General features: G+C 40.9%; 1 protein-coding gene across 3 annotated transcripts in view; it reads right to left on the reverse strand.

Annotated features, from left to right (window-relative positions):
• Window positions 1–15,901, reverse strand: part of CD99L2 (CD99 molecule like 2) — a 110,093-nt gene that overhangs the window by 13,578 nt on the left and 80,614 nt on the right. For 2 of the 3 annotated variants that reach the window (XM_057539140.1, XM_007178959.3), the window contains 3 exons: window positions 12,721–12,789; window positions 12,511–12,606; window positions 10,091–10,156 (listed from right to left, as the gene is read on the reverse strand). In XM_057539140.1, the coding sequence (XP_057395123.1) occupies window positions 10,091–10,156; window positions 12,511–12,606; window positions 12,721–12,789 (231 nt within the window). The remainder of the gene's footprint in view (window positions 1–10,090; window positions 10,157–12,510; window positions 12,607–12,720; window positions 12,790–15,901) is intronic. The other variant, XM_007178960.3, reaches the window with a different exon arrangement.

The raw sequence follows: 15,901 nt of genomic DNA on the forward strand, positions 1-15,901 counted from the left end.
AAGAGTCTAGAGTCACCTTCTATTGTACTAGAAGTTCCCCGGTACAGCATATCTCAGATTACAATTTGCTTTGAGTATAGACACCTATACATGTAGATAGTTATAGAATGCCAGGGCTCTAGGGACCACTGTCATAGCGATGCGATAGTGACTGCCATAGCTGTAGGGACTGCCACCATAGCTCAAGGGACCCCATAGCTATAGTGCCCACCATAGCTATAAGGGCGCCTATAGCTATAGTGACCACTGTAGCTACAGAGAACACTGTAGAACAGGAGGCATTACCCTGTTGTCAACAGAAATGTTACCTCAGCATCTTCCAACATAAAAGAACAATACACACATATTGATACATACAGACATATCAATCTTGAGTCGCAACAGCCGCATGCCTGTCAGACAGGGATGCAATGCACCGACGTGTCCCTCACTGACAACAGTGCAATTCCAGGCTCACAGCCAGTGCCTGACACGTCTGATTTGCTACGGGCATGGAGAGCCACGTGACAGTGGTAGATAACAGCTAGAACGGCCGAGGGGGGACGTTCAAGTGTTTCAGGACCTTTGTAAGTATGCTAGACTTCCAGCAGCCACAGCTAGGAGTTTTAAATTTTTTAAAAAATTATCTTCATTATTAAAAAAGTGGCAGCAGAAATGCAAAGTAAAATTTTAAAAAACTGAAAAATGAATAAACAAAGAGGGACAAACACTTGCTTCAAATGACCCATGGTTACAAAGTCAAATCGAACTGAAAAGAGTCAGCCAGAACACGGCTCCCTAGGCTAACCAGTGGGGATGCCATTCCTCACTGTTCCAGAAAGTCTCCAAGGCCCAGACCTCCTCCATCCCCCTCCTCAGGGAAGAGAACGGTCACCCTACCCTCTAGATACCGTGACAGGTGCCCCAACCCAACACTGAGCTGTACACCCCACCTACCTATGGCAAGCTCCCAAGGCACCAGAAGTTATCTCAGAGAAAAGCCCTGTGTTCACGCTGCGCTCGTGCGTGCATGCGTGTGTGTGTGTGTGTACGTGCACGTGCATGTGTGTTGGGGGCAGGGGCTCTGAGGGAGCATGTGGGTTTTTTCACATTCTAGAACACTAGAACCAGAGAGCTGTTCTTCACATCTGAAACATCCTATTTCTTCATGTTATGAAAGCTGAAAAAAATACAGAAATGGGTCCATAGAGAGACATGGAAAGGGCTGTCTGGGGGCAAGTCCCTAACTTTTTTCAGCTCCCAATAGAAGGCAATGTTTCTGGGGTAAGCCCTTCCACTTAAGCTCTTTTGCCATGATTATGTTCCCATTGAGACCCAATTCCCTGTTGCATGAGATCAACTTAATGGCTTGGAAGGGACCATGACAGGGCCCAGATATTTCGAGTCAGTGACTGTAAATACAGTAAAAATGGAAGAGGAACGATTTCTTTAGACTTGGGAGGGAAAGTAGATAAACACAACGTGGTATATCTATACAATGGAGTATTATTCAGCCGTAAGAGGAAATGAAGTACTGAGCCATGCTATAATGTGGATGAACCTTGAATACATGCCAAGTAAAAGAAGCCAGACACAAAAGGGCAAATGCTATACGATTCCACTTAAATGAGGTACCTAAAGTAGTGACATTCACAGAGGCAGAAGGTAGACTAGTGGCTATTAGGGACTGTGGGGAGGGGAGAATGGGGCATAACTGCTTAATAGGTACAGTTTCCCTTTGGGAAGGTTCTGGAGATGGATGGTGGTGATGGTTGTACAATATTGTGAACATACTTAATGCCACTGAATTGTACACTTTCAGTGATTAAAATAGTAAATGTTATGTATGTCTTACTACAGTAAAAAAAATTTAAACTCAGTCAGGAACCCTGGGGGCCTGGAAGACTCTAGAAGACTGGAGGTTCCAGGTGGGGAGCAAGCAGAGGCCTCAGCAAGGCTTCCCATGCGTGGTATTAGAAGAGAAACACATGGAATGAAAATTCAAAGGCAGGAAGCAGTCTGCTGAGTCTGTCCAGGCACCCGTGAGACAAGAGGGGAGAGCAGAGGAAGCCGTCTGTGCAAAGCCCTGGAAGGTAATCCAGGACCGAGGCTCCTGGGCCCCGGAAGGCTGCAGCTGGAGGGAAAGGGCACTGGAAGCTACAGTCAGTTAACTGACCACCGCCAAAAACAGCTTCTCATTTAACCCTGGGAAGTAAAGGTGATGGGTTCCCGCTTCACACGTGGGGACACCTGCACACACCTGGAGGAGAATGTCAACATCTCTTTAGAGGTATGGATTTTGGCTCTTGCCTCTGGTTTTAAGAACTACATGCTTTGGCCTTAAAAACTACCATCTGGGAGTAAAAAGAGTGCTCAAGCTGGTTCTAATATGAAATTTTCTTTTTTGACTAAAAACAATGATGCAGTATTTTCTGCTAATGACATCCCTGCTCCCCTCCATGCTCTTTCCCAACTGAGGACAGACACCAGGAGCCAGAGGAAGATCAGGTAAGGCGTTCGCTTCATGAACGGGGCTTCCGAGTACTTCTCCGCTACCCCCCTGCCCCTCACACAACCACCTGGGGGAGAGCTGGGTTCACAGATCAGATTTATAGAGCTCACCTCCCGTAAGAGTGCACACTTACCCCCCAGTTACATGAGGGGCACGGCCTCCCTCATCGCTCCCTTTGGGGTCCAAAAGAAAGCATTTCATGCCATGATGCCATCACTCATGTGGCCCAGAAGGTCGTCAGCCTAGCCAATCAAATGTGTCACTCTTCTCTTCATGGGAAAGCGTGGGTGGGAGGGTAGAGAGCAAAGCCAGGTGTTTGGTCTGTCCTGGTCCCCTTCATTTCAGGAAACTTTTATTGGGGGTGCCAGGGATACACAAGGAAAAAGGTGCCTGCCTTCAGGAAGCCCAATCTAGCAGGAGTGAAAAAGCTACACGTGACTCGGTGTGACTCAGTAATGATACGGGCTATGCTGTACCAGCAGGATGACAGAAGTTCTACGAGAACCAAAGGCACGAGATGGGTGCTGGGCCACAGGGCCACAGGGCCACAGAGGGGAGGAGCCTCCAGAGAGGAGGGGATCTTTGAGGTATCCCTTAAGGGATCAGTGGCTGAGCATTCGCTGGACATGAGTGGGAATTCATCTGGTGGAAGAAAGGCATTTAATCAGAGGAACAGCATGTGAAGGCACAAAGATAGGCACAGACCAGCTCGTTCACATGTTTGGAGGCGAAATGAAGTTGACGGTCTAGGGCAGAAAGATATGTCAGCAGGATAAGGGGCTTGAACTTATCTTATAGGCATTAGGGAGCCATTAAAGAGACTTTTTGTTGTTGTTGTTTTGGCTTAAAAAATTTTTCCCAACAATTAAGAAAAAGTTCAAATGTTCAAAAAAGTTGAAAACACTGTACAGTGAACACTCATATACCCACCATCTGGATTCTATAATTAACAGTTTACATTGTTCACTTTATCATATGTCCATCCATCCCTCTAGCCATCCAATCTTATTTTTGTGATGCATTTCAAAGTAAGTCTCAGACATCTGTACGCTTCACCTGTACACATATTATAACCTAGAGTTCCATGTTTGCTTGTGATTCTTTTTTTAAGGTAAAATTTACATATAATAAAATACTAATCTTACATGTACCATTTCGTAAGTTTTCGCAGATGCATACACCTGTGAAACCCATACCCCCACTGAGATACAGAATTAACATCAGTCCAGAAAGTTCTCTCATGTCCCTGTCCAATTAATCCCCATTCTCACCCCAATCCACAGCAGCCGTGGATCTCATTTGTAACATTAGAAATTAGTTTTGCAAATATTAGAACTTCACATGTTTGGGCTCATATAGTATGTACTGTTTCTTTCACTGGCTTCTTTCACTCAGCATAATATTTTTGACATTTATTCATGTTATTCTGTGTATCAGTAAGTCATTCCATTGTATGAATATATACCACAATTTGTCTATCCATTCTCCTATTGATAATTAGGCTGTTTACAGTTTCTTTTGTTGTTGTTTTGCTATTATAAATAAAGTCGCTTTTAGAATTCTGTTATAAGTCTTTTTTGGACATAAGTTCTCATTTTTCTTAAAAATAAGTGAAATTGCTGGGTTATTGGGGAGGTCTAAGTTCAGTTTTATAAGAAACTTTACATTCACACCAACAACGTACGAGCATTCCAGTTGCTCCACTTACGCACTAACATTCGGTATCTGTCAGTCTTTCTGATTTTAGCCATTCTGGTGGCTGTGTTGTGATAACTCATCATGGTTTTCATTTGCATTTCCCCAATAAAGATTTTGAGCATCTTCATATCACTTCTTTTATGAAGTGTCTCTTAGGCTCGTTTTTTTAATTGGGCTGTTTGTCTTTTCATTATTACACAATAGTTTTAAACAGAGGACTAACAAGATCATGTTCCTGGTGATTCTCTCTGGCAGCTGCATGGAGGACAGGCTGGAGCCAGGAGACCAGTTAAGAGATTAAGGTAATGACCCAAGGGTAGCTGATATGGGCCTGGGCTTGAGGGGAGGCAAAGAGAAAGAATATTCCAAATTCAAAAGATACTAGCGGAGAGGATGTCTGGCATGAGGGGTTGAGGAGGTCAACAAATCCTCTTCTCAAAAAGCAACTATAACCCTGGACAATCAAAGACAGCCATTTCAGGAAACAGATTTAGTTCCTGTGAGAACAGCTGGAATCTGAGGCCTTTTCCCCCAGGGTTGCTCTCATTTCCCCTTCTCCCAGGTCTTTCAGCAGCTAGTTTAACTGGGGAGAGGTGGACAGGCCATGGAAATCAGCAACTGCACTGCAGCTGCCAGACGGGGCCCACATGACTCGGAGCACCGTCGGTTAATGTAGCAGTCTCAGTGGCAAGTGAACAGGGAGAGCTAACCAGTCAACTAGCCAGGGATTTAACAGAGACGTGAGACAACCATAGGGGGCTTGATACACTCTCCACGTTGCCCCGAAGCTGAGGACATGCCCAGCAGAGACAGTACTGGTATTGGCTGAAGGCCAGCTACAGACAACAATGGAGCAGAACTGAGAGTCCAGAAACAAACTCTTACATCTGTGGTCAATTGATTTTCACCAAAGGAGCCAAGACAGTTTAGTAGGGAAAGGATAATCTTGTCAACAAGTGGTGCCAGGACAATTGGATATCCACATGCAAAAGAATAAAGTTGGACTCCTATTTCACACCATATACAGATGAACTAAAAGATGGAACAAAGGCATAAATGTAAAAGCTAAAACAATAAAACTCTTAGAAGAGGACATAAGAAAAAATCTTCATGAACTTAGTTGTTCTTAAAACACCAAAGCATGATCTGTAAAAGAAAAAAAATTGATAAATCAAAATTTATAAAAAAAATAAATTTTATTATTTGATAAACAACACTATGAAGAAAAGGAAGAGACAAGCCACAGACTGGGAAAAAATATTTTTAAAATCATATACCTGAAAAAGGATTTGTATCTAGGTTAAAAATAGAACTAATAAAAGCAAACTGAATTTTTCACATGGGCAAAAAATCTGAACAGACTTCAAAGGACAGTATAAAATAAGAATATAAAAAGATGCTCAACATCACTTCCCATTAGGGAAATACAATGAAAAAACAATTAGATACCCCTACACAAGTATTAGAATGCCTAAAATGAAAAAAAAACAAAAAACAAACCCTGACAGAACCCTCTTACACTGTTGGTGGGAATGTAAATTGGTGCAGCCATCATGGAAAACAGTATGGAGGTTCCTCAGAAAACTAAAAATAGAACTATATGATCCAGCAATCCCGCTCCTGGGCATATATACAGACAAAACTACAATTCAAAAAGATACATGCACCCCAATGTTCACTGCAGCACTATTTACAAAAGCCAAGACTTGGAACCAACCTAAGTGTTCACTGAAAGATGAATGGATAAAGAAGTTGTGGTACATATATACAATGGAGTATTACTCAGCCATAAAAAGAATGAAATAATGCCATCTGCAGCTACATGGATGGACCTAGAGATTATCATACTAAGCAAAGTAAGTCAGACAGAGAAAGAAAAATACCATATGATAACACTTACATGCGCAATCTAAAATATGACACAAATGAACTTATCTATGAAACAGACTCACAGACACAGAGAATAGACTTGTGGTTGCCAAGGTGGGGGGGGTGGGGGAGGGAAGGATTGGGAGTTGGGGGTTAGCAGATGCAAACTAGTATATATAGGATGGATAAACAACAAGGTCCTACTGCTGTAGCATGGGGAACTATATTCAATATCCTGAGATAAACCATAATGGAAAAGTATATATATATATATATATATATATATATATATATATATGTATAACTGAGTTACTTTGCTATACAGCAGAAATTAATACAACATTGTAAATCACATATACTTCAAAAAAAATTTTTTTTAAAACCCTGACAATATCAATTGCTTATAAGGATGTAGAGCAACTGGAACTCTCATTCATTGCTCATGGAAAAGTATTGGGTTGGCCAAAAAGTTCATTCGGCTATTCCCATAAGATGTAAGAGGTTGGGTTTTCTCAAACGAACTTTTTGGCCAACCCAATATAATGGTACAGCCACTTTAGAAGACAGCTGGGAAGTTTACTGTAAAGCTAAACACAGATTTACCATATGACCCAGAAATTATATACCTAGGTATTTACCCACGTGGATTGAAAACTTATGTCTGTACAAAAACCTGTATGTAAATATTTATAGCAGCTTTATTTATAATCATCAAAAGCTAAATGCAACCAAGATGTCCTTCAATAGGTGAATGGACAAACTGTGGTACATCTAGACAATGAAATAATATTATAAAGAAATGAGTTATCAAGCCATGAAAAAACATATAGGAACCTTTAATGCACATTGCTAAGTGAAAGAAGCCAGTCTGGAAAGGCTACGTACTGTATGGTTCTAACCATATGACATTCTGCAAACGGCAAAAGCTATGGAGATGATAAACAGATTAGTAGTTGCACTAAGAGAGAATGGATTAGGGCTGAGGAAAGAGAGAGTGGCTGAGTACCAAAGGGGTATACAGAAGAACTTTTATGGTGACAGACTGTTCTGTATGGTACTTGGGTGGTGGACACATGACTATATGCATTTGTAAAAACCCATACAAATGTATACCACAAGGAGTGACCTTTAATGTATGCAAGCAAAACATCAACCAGGTTGGTGGGGGATCCCAGGATGGAATGTAGACTGTGACAAATGAATGTATCTGCATTATAAATGTATGTCAGAACTGCACTGAATGGAGGGGTAATATAGGAGCTATGCAAGTAACTTTAAAAAAATGGTATTTTGACTGAAACTGTAAGGTAAAGACAAAAGACGAAAAACAAACACTGGACTGCAGTTGGTAAAGCTGCGTCTCATAGGGGTATGGGTTAACAATTACGATTGTACTATACACGTATAATACCAGAATTGAGCAAGTAAGCAAACAGTTGATGGATGGTAGGTTTCTCATTGTCAGAGAGAGAAGTTAAAGATCAGCAAGAAAAGAATACTAAAATATGTCTCCAACTGTAGTCTACTGCCAGAAGGCTTAAGTATGAACTCATGTTTAGGTTAATACAGATGCTGATGAATAGATACAGAAATAATTATAGATACATATATATACACGGTTTATTAATAAAATACACCCATGTACTTCCTGTTTCCTAGTTCTGCCCACTTAAAGGGTTTAGAAGTAGCAACATCCCACTAATGAATACACTCAACACCCAGATTTTGGTTTCTAATACCCTTCCCTTTCAGTGGGGAAGAGAATGACATACCGAACTGGACGCCCAAGGAAAGAGACCCACCAGGCAACAGTGTTTAGGAAGAAGAAGTGAATGAGAACAAGAAAGTGGGAGAGTGCCAGGTAGGGCCCAGGAGGAAAGAATGTGAAGGAGGTGGTGGTCATCAAAGTAAAATGCTGCAGAGGTCACATGGGACAGAGGGCTGTGACCACCAAGAAATGACTGGGGACCAAATAGCAACTCCAGGGGAATGGGAGTAGAGGCTTACATACACTAAGGTGTAGACCACAGAGGGGACAATGAGGAGATGAAACTGATTGGCTCAAGCTTCTCAGTCAGTGAAAATGCTAAGGAATGGAGGAGGCTGACGGGACCTGTTGACGAGAGGCAGTCACTACTACCTACAGACAAAATATGGGGCACCTACAGGGCCATTAGAAATGTTTTCTTGAGAAAAAATATACAACAGATAACATACTATCTCAGAAATACACTCCAAAACTATAGTTGAGTCTGTGTGCCTAAAACCCAGTTAGAAAATGCATTAATTAGGATTGTTTTTATGCTGAAGATCATCATTTATTTAAATGTGGTGTTTTATCTTCATACATGGCATTAGCACGTTTGCATAGAGGAGACTGTCTGAGAACTTCATCGTGTGCTTATCATAACCTGAGTTTCAGTTTCACACTCGTATTTTTTGCCGGGACTCTCTACTTTCTTTTACTGACACCTATAATGACAGAGAGTATATCTTACGCTAACAATTGATTATTCTTTACAAGAGAAATTCAAATATGAGCCTAATTAAAGAATTTCCTAACACTTCTTCCTTGTTAAAACATGTACTTTTAATAAGGAAACCCCTCTCTTCTCACCATCTGGAAATACCATTTGTCACCTGGGAGTAATTGGCTAATTTGCTGGGTTTGCCCTTTAAATGTTCCATGTTCTCCTGACACCTGTGAGTTTCATTTAGAGGTTTTTGGAGCTTTTTACTCAAAATGACACTGTTTGGAAAGGTGGTTTGAAGGACAGATTTGACTACAGTATCCTTTGATCAGAAGACAACACTGTTCCCATACGAAAGGCACACAATTCCTACAAGAAAGCAGCAGATGCTACTGCCACAGCCTAGATTGTGGGGAGTATAGCAGGCTGACACCGGATACAATCATGACATGTTACACTCAGAACTTGTTGTTACACTCATAACCACAAATCACAACCACAACAGGGAATCACCACAAAATGCTATACCCACAACTTAGCATCACAACAGGTTACCATCACAATAGTTACAATCATAAAATCTTACCACCAGAACTAAAGTTATAATCACAACATACCATCAGAACAGGTTACAACCACAAGTACCAACCACAAATTACAACCCTAACTTATTTTGCCACATCAAGTCTGGCTAACATTGTCTCCATACTAGGATCAGATCTTGCCAACATATTAAGATAAAAGGTTTAAATCTTTGGGTGATTTGCGGGGAGACTAAAACTACCTGGCCTTGGGGGAGGGTGTGACTATGAAGGGCTGACACATCTGATACAATTTCATCAACCCAGACCCACGAGTGCATGTGTCCATGTGTACACACACACACACACACACACACACACACACACAAGTGCATGCAAAATCTGATGAAATCTGAATAAGGTCTGTATGTGACTTAATAACAATATTGTACCAGTGTCAGCTTCCTGGTTTTGACAATGTAACTATAGTTTTGTTAAGATATCAGGGGAAGCTGGGTGAAGGGTACACAGGAATTTTCCTGAACAATTTATTTTTACAACTTCTTGTGACTCAAACTATTGCAAAATAAAAAGATATTTAAAAAAGATATCTGACTCGCTACGGGTGTCTTAAAAAAGTTCTTGTCATGATGGGTTTTGCTCCCCCCATCCCAAGAGTGACAGGCCCCCCAGGTTGGGAAGGCTGTTCCCAATGAGTCCTCTGACCTTCAGTTACTGTAACTGGTGCTGCCTTGGCAAACAGCTTCTGCTAGTATGGACACATTAACCCATGCAGCACCTTGACTTAAGGAACATCAGGGAAAATGTGTGGCTTTTCCAAACTGGCTCATAAATCCCCCCCTTGAGCTGCACAGTCTCTGTATCATTCCAAGTCAACCCCAAACTGCAAGCAGGGATGTCTAGGAACTAACTACCTTTGATTTCCCAGAGTCTGAGTAAGAACAGCTCCAATCAACCTGGCTGCTGTATAATCCTGTCTTTAACGAGAATAAGGCATCTGGACAAATCGGTGCTCCTACCTTTACCCTTGTCAGGTTTGTATTCACCACCCCCTAATAGGTCTTCAAGATCCTTGTCTGAAAAACCTGGAGAAAATGAAACACACATCTCAATGTCAAACACATTGTTCAGAGACAAGAAATTTGTTACTTAATGTTGTCCAATATCCCCAGAAAGTGACTGCCACTTAAGAGGATCCCTGATGAATGCGTAGGCAAAACTCTAAAGGGGCCCCCAAGATTCCCGCCCACCAGTGTACACACCCCAGCATCCCATGACTGGGTGCGAGTGAAACCATGCATAGGATGGCTATCAACCCGTGATTAGGTTATATTACATGCTGAGGTGAACGGACTTTGCAGATGTAATTAAGTTACCACATCAGTTTGACTTGGCATTAATCAAAAGGCAGATTTTCCTGGGTGAGCCTGAACTTAATCAAGTGAGCCCTTTAAAACAGGGTTGAGGCCCTCCTGAGCTCAAACACTAGAAGCAACAGACTTAGCCTTCCTCTCCCCCTCCCCACTCTTCTCTACTCCCCCTCCCCCTCCCCCCACCTCCCTTCTCTCCCCTTCCATCTAGTCTCTGTTTTCCTCCTGGTGGTCTTTATTTCTTTTTTTTTTTTAACATCTTTATTGGAGTATAATTGCTTTACAATGGTGTGTTAGCTTCTGCTTTATAACAAAGTGAATCAGTTATACATATACATATGTTCCCATATCTCTTCCCTCTTGCGTCTCCCTCCCTCCCACCCTCCCTCTCCCACCCCTCTAGGTGGTCACAAAGCACCGAGCTGATCTCCCTGTGCTATGCGGCTGCTTCCCACTATCTCCTGGTGGTCTTAAAGAAGCAAGCAGCCACTTGGTTCTAGAACTGCAAGGAAACGGTTCTCTGCCAACGAGCACACGAGCTTGGAAGACAACCCAACCTCAGCTGAGACCCCAGACCTGGATGACACTGTGACTGAAGGTGTATGAGGTTCTGAAGAGAAGAACTCAGCGGAGCCATTCCTGAACTCCTCACCAAAAGAAACAGCTTGTGATCATTTGTTATGGTGGCAACAGAAAACTAATACAAGGAAACCGAAAAATTAATTTTATTATAGCTCAACCATTGAGTACACACCTTTTAATATTCTGTGATGAAATGGGAAGCACGCTTACAGCATTTCTGTTCCACTCCAAAGTCCTATAGTTGACTCAAAAAAGCACATGTGTGACTGTTTCAATTCTGCTTTGTATTAGCTGCTTTCTGCCATGAAAGACTACTTTTACTAGAAAGAAAGAATGATGGGCTAACTATGGTTATGGCAGCTTGAGGATTTGGCAGCTGTTTTCTTGAAAATGAATGAAATGGGGCTGTCACTTTAAAGAAAACCACTGGCAGTACTTGTTGCCAGTGATAATATTTCAAACAAAAAAGAGAATTTTGGAAAATCTATATCTACCACTGCGAGCTTAACAACTTTCCAATACTTAAAGACTTTTTCTAATGAGATGGTGGCGATATTAACAAATGTGAATTTGGGGCACTGCATAATGAAATATGGCATTATTTGGAAGGTCAAAAGACTTAAGAACATCAATATTTTCCAAATGACCACTGCGTAATGCACAAAACCATGAATGGGTAAAAGTTCCACTAAAAAGTACAAGAGAATCCCTGGGGAGTTTAATGAAATCAACTATGGAAAATTCGTTGATATGGTTTCACATTCTACACTGCACTTAACCTATAAGAAACAACCAGTGGTCGAGTTTGGGTGTCTTACCAAAGAAAAATGATGTGAATCAATGATCTGAAAAGTCTATTAAAATATTCTTCCCCTTTGCAATGGCGTATCTCTTATAAGGCCAGATCTCCTTCATATACATCAACTGTAACAACATATCACAACTTGAGCCCAGAAGGAGATGGAGATGTGAGAGTCTAGCTCTTCTTTTTTTGGCCGCACCACAGCATGCAGGATCTTAGTTCCCCAGCCAGGAAGTGCGGAGTCTTAACCACTGGACCGCCAGGGAAGTCCCCTAGCTTTCCTACTAAGATAGACATTATAGAAATTTGCAAAAATGTACAATGATACCACTTTTCTCACTAAATTGTCTTTATCTTGCCATAGTTATTTCTCATAAAATATGCTATTTATGTTATTAACATGTGTGTGTTTACTGTTGTTCATTTAAATTTTTTTCCAGTTTTAGAACTCGAAGATGATAAATATCAGTAGATGTGACCCACATCTCAGTAGAGATTCTCAATAATTTGGGGAGTCCTGAGACCAAAACGCTTGAGAACCACTGTTGTAGGGTTCTCCTGGGCCTTGAAGTGCCCCCAGCTCTGCCAGGCCAGGAGTGGCTCTGCGGGCTGTTGTAGTTAATGAGCTACACCCTGACCAGGGAGCTGCAGCACTGGCCTGTGCCTTCAACCAGCTATGACTTACCTCCTCCTCCTGCATTCGGCTTCCTGTGGCCATGATCTTGATCATTTCGATCATCCAAGGCATCGGCCAAGTCAAATTCTTTTTCTTCAGGGGGCCCTAAAACATAAAAGACAAAGTCAGTTGGTTAAATTACAGGTAGCTCATTTGGACATGGCCCCAGAGAGCTCCACGGAGTCTTCCTTAGTGCCCTCCTCTGAACAGCCGTGTTACCTGCAGGCTTTGCTGGAGCTCTGGTCGCTCCCGGTCTCCTGGTTGTGGTGGTGACATGGTCCCATCTCTCTAAAAGGAGGAAGGGGGATAGCAAGGGGAGCACCATTAGTAACAACACACAGCAGACACTGCACGGCTCAGGGAAGTCACAGCATGAGTACAGCACTCCTGTCCTGGTCCTTGAGGTCCCTCTAATGCCTCTGAAGAATCACCTTGAGGATGACAAAGAGATGTAAGAAGGTTTACATGAGACGAGTTCTGCTTGCTTTTCTTCACAGGATGGGTGGTGAGGTGGACATGATCCCACATTTGATCTGGTGATTAGTGGAGCTGGGACTTGAGCCCAGATCGACAGGAGATGACCACATGCTTCAGGGGGCTCCAGAGCTTGAGCACAACCCCTGAGAGCTCCAAGCCTTGGTTGTCACCACTCTCAACCTGGCACCGTAATCACAGATAATACTGCCCAGGGATGAAGTGACGTTATGTTCCCAGTAGAGTATGGGAGTGTCTCATAAACTGAAAGTGGTTACAACATCAACAAAATATCTTATATAAGTGTGGTTACTGCTGTTCATACTAGGTCTTTCAGCTCAACCATATTCCTTTAAAATTGTGGACTTCTTGCACATCAATTACATAGCATGCCACACATGAGTTTTCCAATAGTTTTTCTTGAACTTCAAGACTCCCATAACTGTTCCTATAATTGGAGGTAGCAGAGGGACAGGAAATTTAAGGGAAGGGAAAGGCATAGACAGTACTGTATACAGTAAGCACTTAGAATAGAAACAGCAATGTTTTTGGGGAAAAAAACCTCAATGACTTTTACAGATCAATAACATAATCCTCAAACTGCCCAGGTAATTTACAATGCATTACCTATCTTTTTTGGATAGAGCCTTGGGGTTGTCTATGGATCAAAGAATTACAAGTCTGAATCTTCTGGAAAGAGTGTTAAAAACACAGTAAGACATGACCTGCCAGTTCTCACTAGCAATAAAGGGGGATGTCACATAATGATAAAGGATCAATCCACCAAGAACACATAACAATCATAAATGTGTATGCACCAAACAACAGAGTCTCAAAACACATGAAGCTAAAACTCACAGAGCTGAAAAAAGAAATAAACAAATCCACAAGTATAGTTGGGGACATCAATACTCTACTCTCAGCAACTGACAGAACTACTAGAATGAAAACCAGCAAGAATATAGAAGAACTAAACAACACAATCAACTAACAGGATGTAACTGGCATAATGGACACTACCCAATCGCAGCAGAGTAAGTAACTGTTTAAGCACCCATGGAATATTCACCAACAGATCACACCCTCAACCAGAAAGTAAACCTCAACAAATTTAAAAGTATTGAAGCGATAGAGAGTGGCATCTCTGACTATAATGGAATCAAACTAGAAACAACCAAACCAAAAACAAATAAGAGAAAACAAGAAAATCTCTAAACACTTGGAAATAAACAACACACTTCTAAATAAAACAAGGGTCAATGAGAAAGTCTCAAAATGAAATTTTAAGAATAAATAGCCCTAATGAAAATGAAAATACGGCATATCAAAATATGGGAGATGTAGCTAAAGTAATGCTGAGAGGGAAGTTTATAGCACTAAATGCTTAAATTAGAAACAAAGAAAGGTCTCAAATCAATAATCCAAGTTCCTAACCCAAGATACTAGAAAATGAAGAGCTAGATACTAGAAAAACAAATCCAAAGCAAGAAGACAGAAGGAAATAATGTAAGAGCAGAAATCAATGAAATTGAAAATAGGAAAGTAAAATAGATCAACCAAACGGCTTGTTCTTTGAAAAAGTCAGTAAAATTGATATACCTCTAGCCTTACTAACAAATATAATTGAAGAAAAAAACCCCAAAATACTAATATAAGGAATGAAACAGCAGATATCATTATAGATTCTGCACTATTAAAAGGATAATAAGAAAACGCTATGAACAACTTTATGTATTTGACAACTGAGAAGAAATGGACCAATTCCTCAAAACCCACAAACTATCACAACTCAACTCAATCCCGTGTTCACGTAATGTAAGACTAATATTGTTAAGATGACAATACTACCCAAAGTGATCTACAGATTCAGTGCAATCTCTACCAAAATCCAAAACAGTTTTTTGGGCAGACTTAGAAAACCCCATCCTAAAATTCATATGGAGTCTCAAGAGACCCCAAATAGACAAAAGAATCTTGAAAAAGAAGAACTCACTTTCCTGATTTCAAAACTTACTACAAAGCTACAGTAATCAAAACAGTGTGGTACTGGCATAAGAACAGACATATAGACTAATGGAACAGAACAGAAAGCCCAGACATAACTCTATGGTCAATAGATTCTTGACAAGGGTACCAAGAAACTGAATATCCACATGCCAAAGAATGAAGTTGGACCCTTACCTTACACCATATATAAATATTAATTCAAAATGGATCAAAGTCTTAAACATAAGAGCTAAAACTATAAAACTCTTAGGAAAAAACACAGGGGAAAATCTTCATGATATTGGATTTGGTAATGACTTCTTGGATATGACACCAAAAGCATAGGCAACAAAAGGAATAATAGATAAATTGGCCCTCATCAAAAGTAAAGCCTTTTGTGCAAAGGACACTGTCAAGAGAATAAAAAAACAATCTCAGAATGAGAGAATATATTCATAAATCATATATCCACTAAGAGATTAAAATCCAGACTATATAAAGGACTCCTACAACAATTAATAAAATGAGATTTAAAGATGGGCAAAGAACTTGAATACACATATCTTCAAAGAAGATATACAAATGGTCAATAAGCTCATGAAAAATGCTCAAAGTCATTGGTCATTAGGGAAATACAAATCAAATCCATGAGGAGATACCACTTCACACTCATTAGGATGGCTATTATCAAAAGAAAAATGAAAAATAACAAATGTTGGTGAGGATGTGGAGAAATTGGAACCCTGGTATGTTGCTGGTGGGAATGTATAAAATGGTGCAGCTGCTGTGGAAAACACTTTGGTGATTACTCAAAAATTTAAACGTAGAATTACTATATGATCCTTCGATTCCACCTCTAGGTATAAGCCCAAAAGGACTGAAAGCAGGAACTCAAACGGATACCTGCACAATGTTCAATACAGCACTATTCACAACAGAC

This window comes from Balaenoptera acutorostrata, chromosome X, assembly GCF_949987535.1.
Source record: "Balaenoptera acutorostrata chromosome X, mBalAcu1.1, whole genome shotgun sequence".
Lineage (NCBI taxonomy): Eukaryota > Metazoa > Chordata > Mammalia > Artiodactyla > Balaenopteridae > Balaenoptera > Balaenoptera acutorostrata.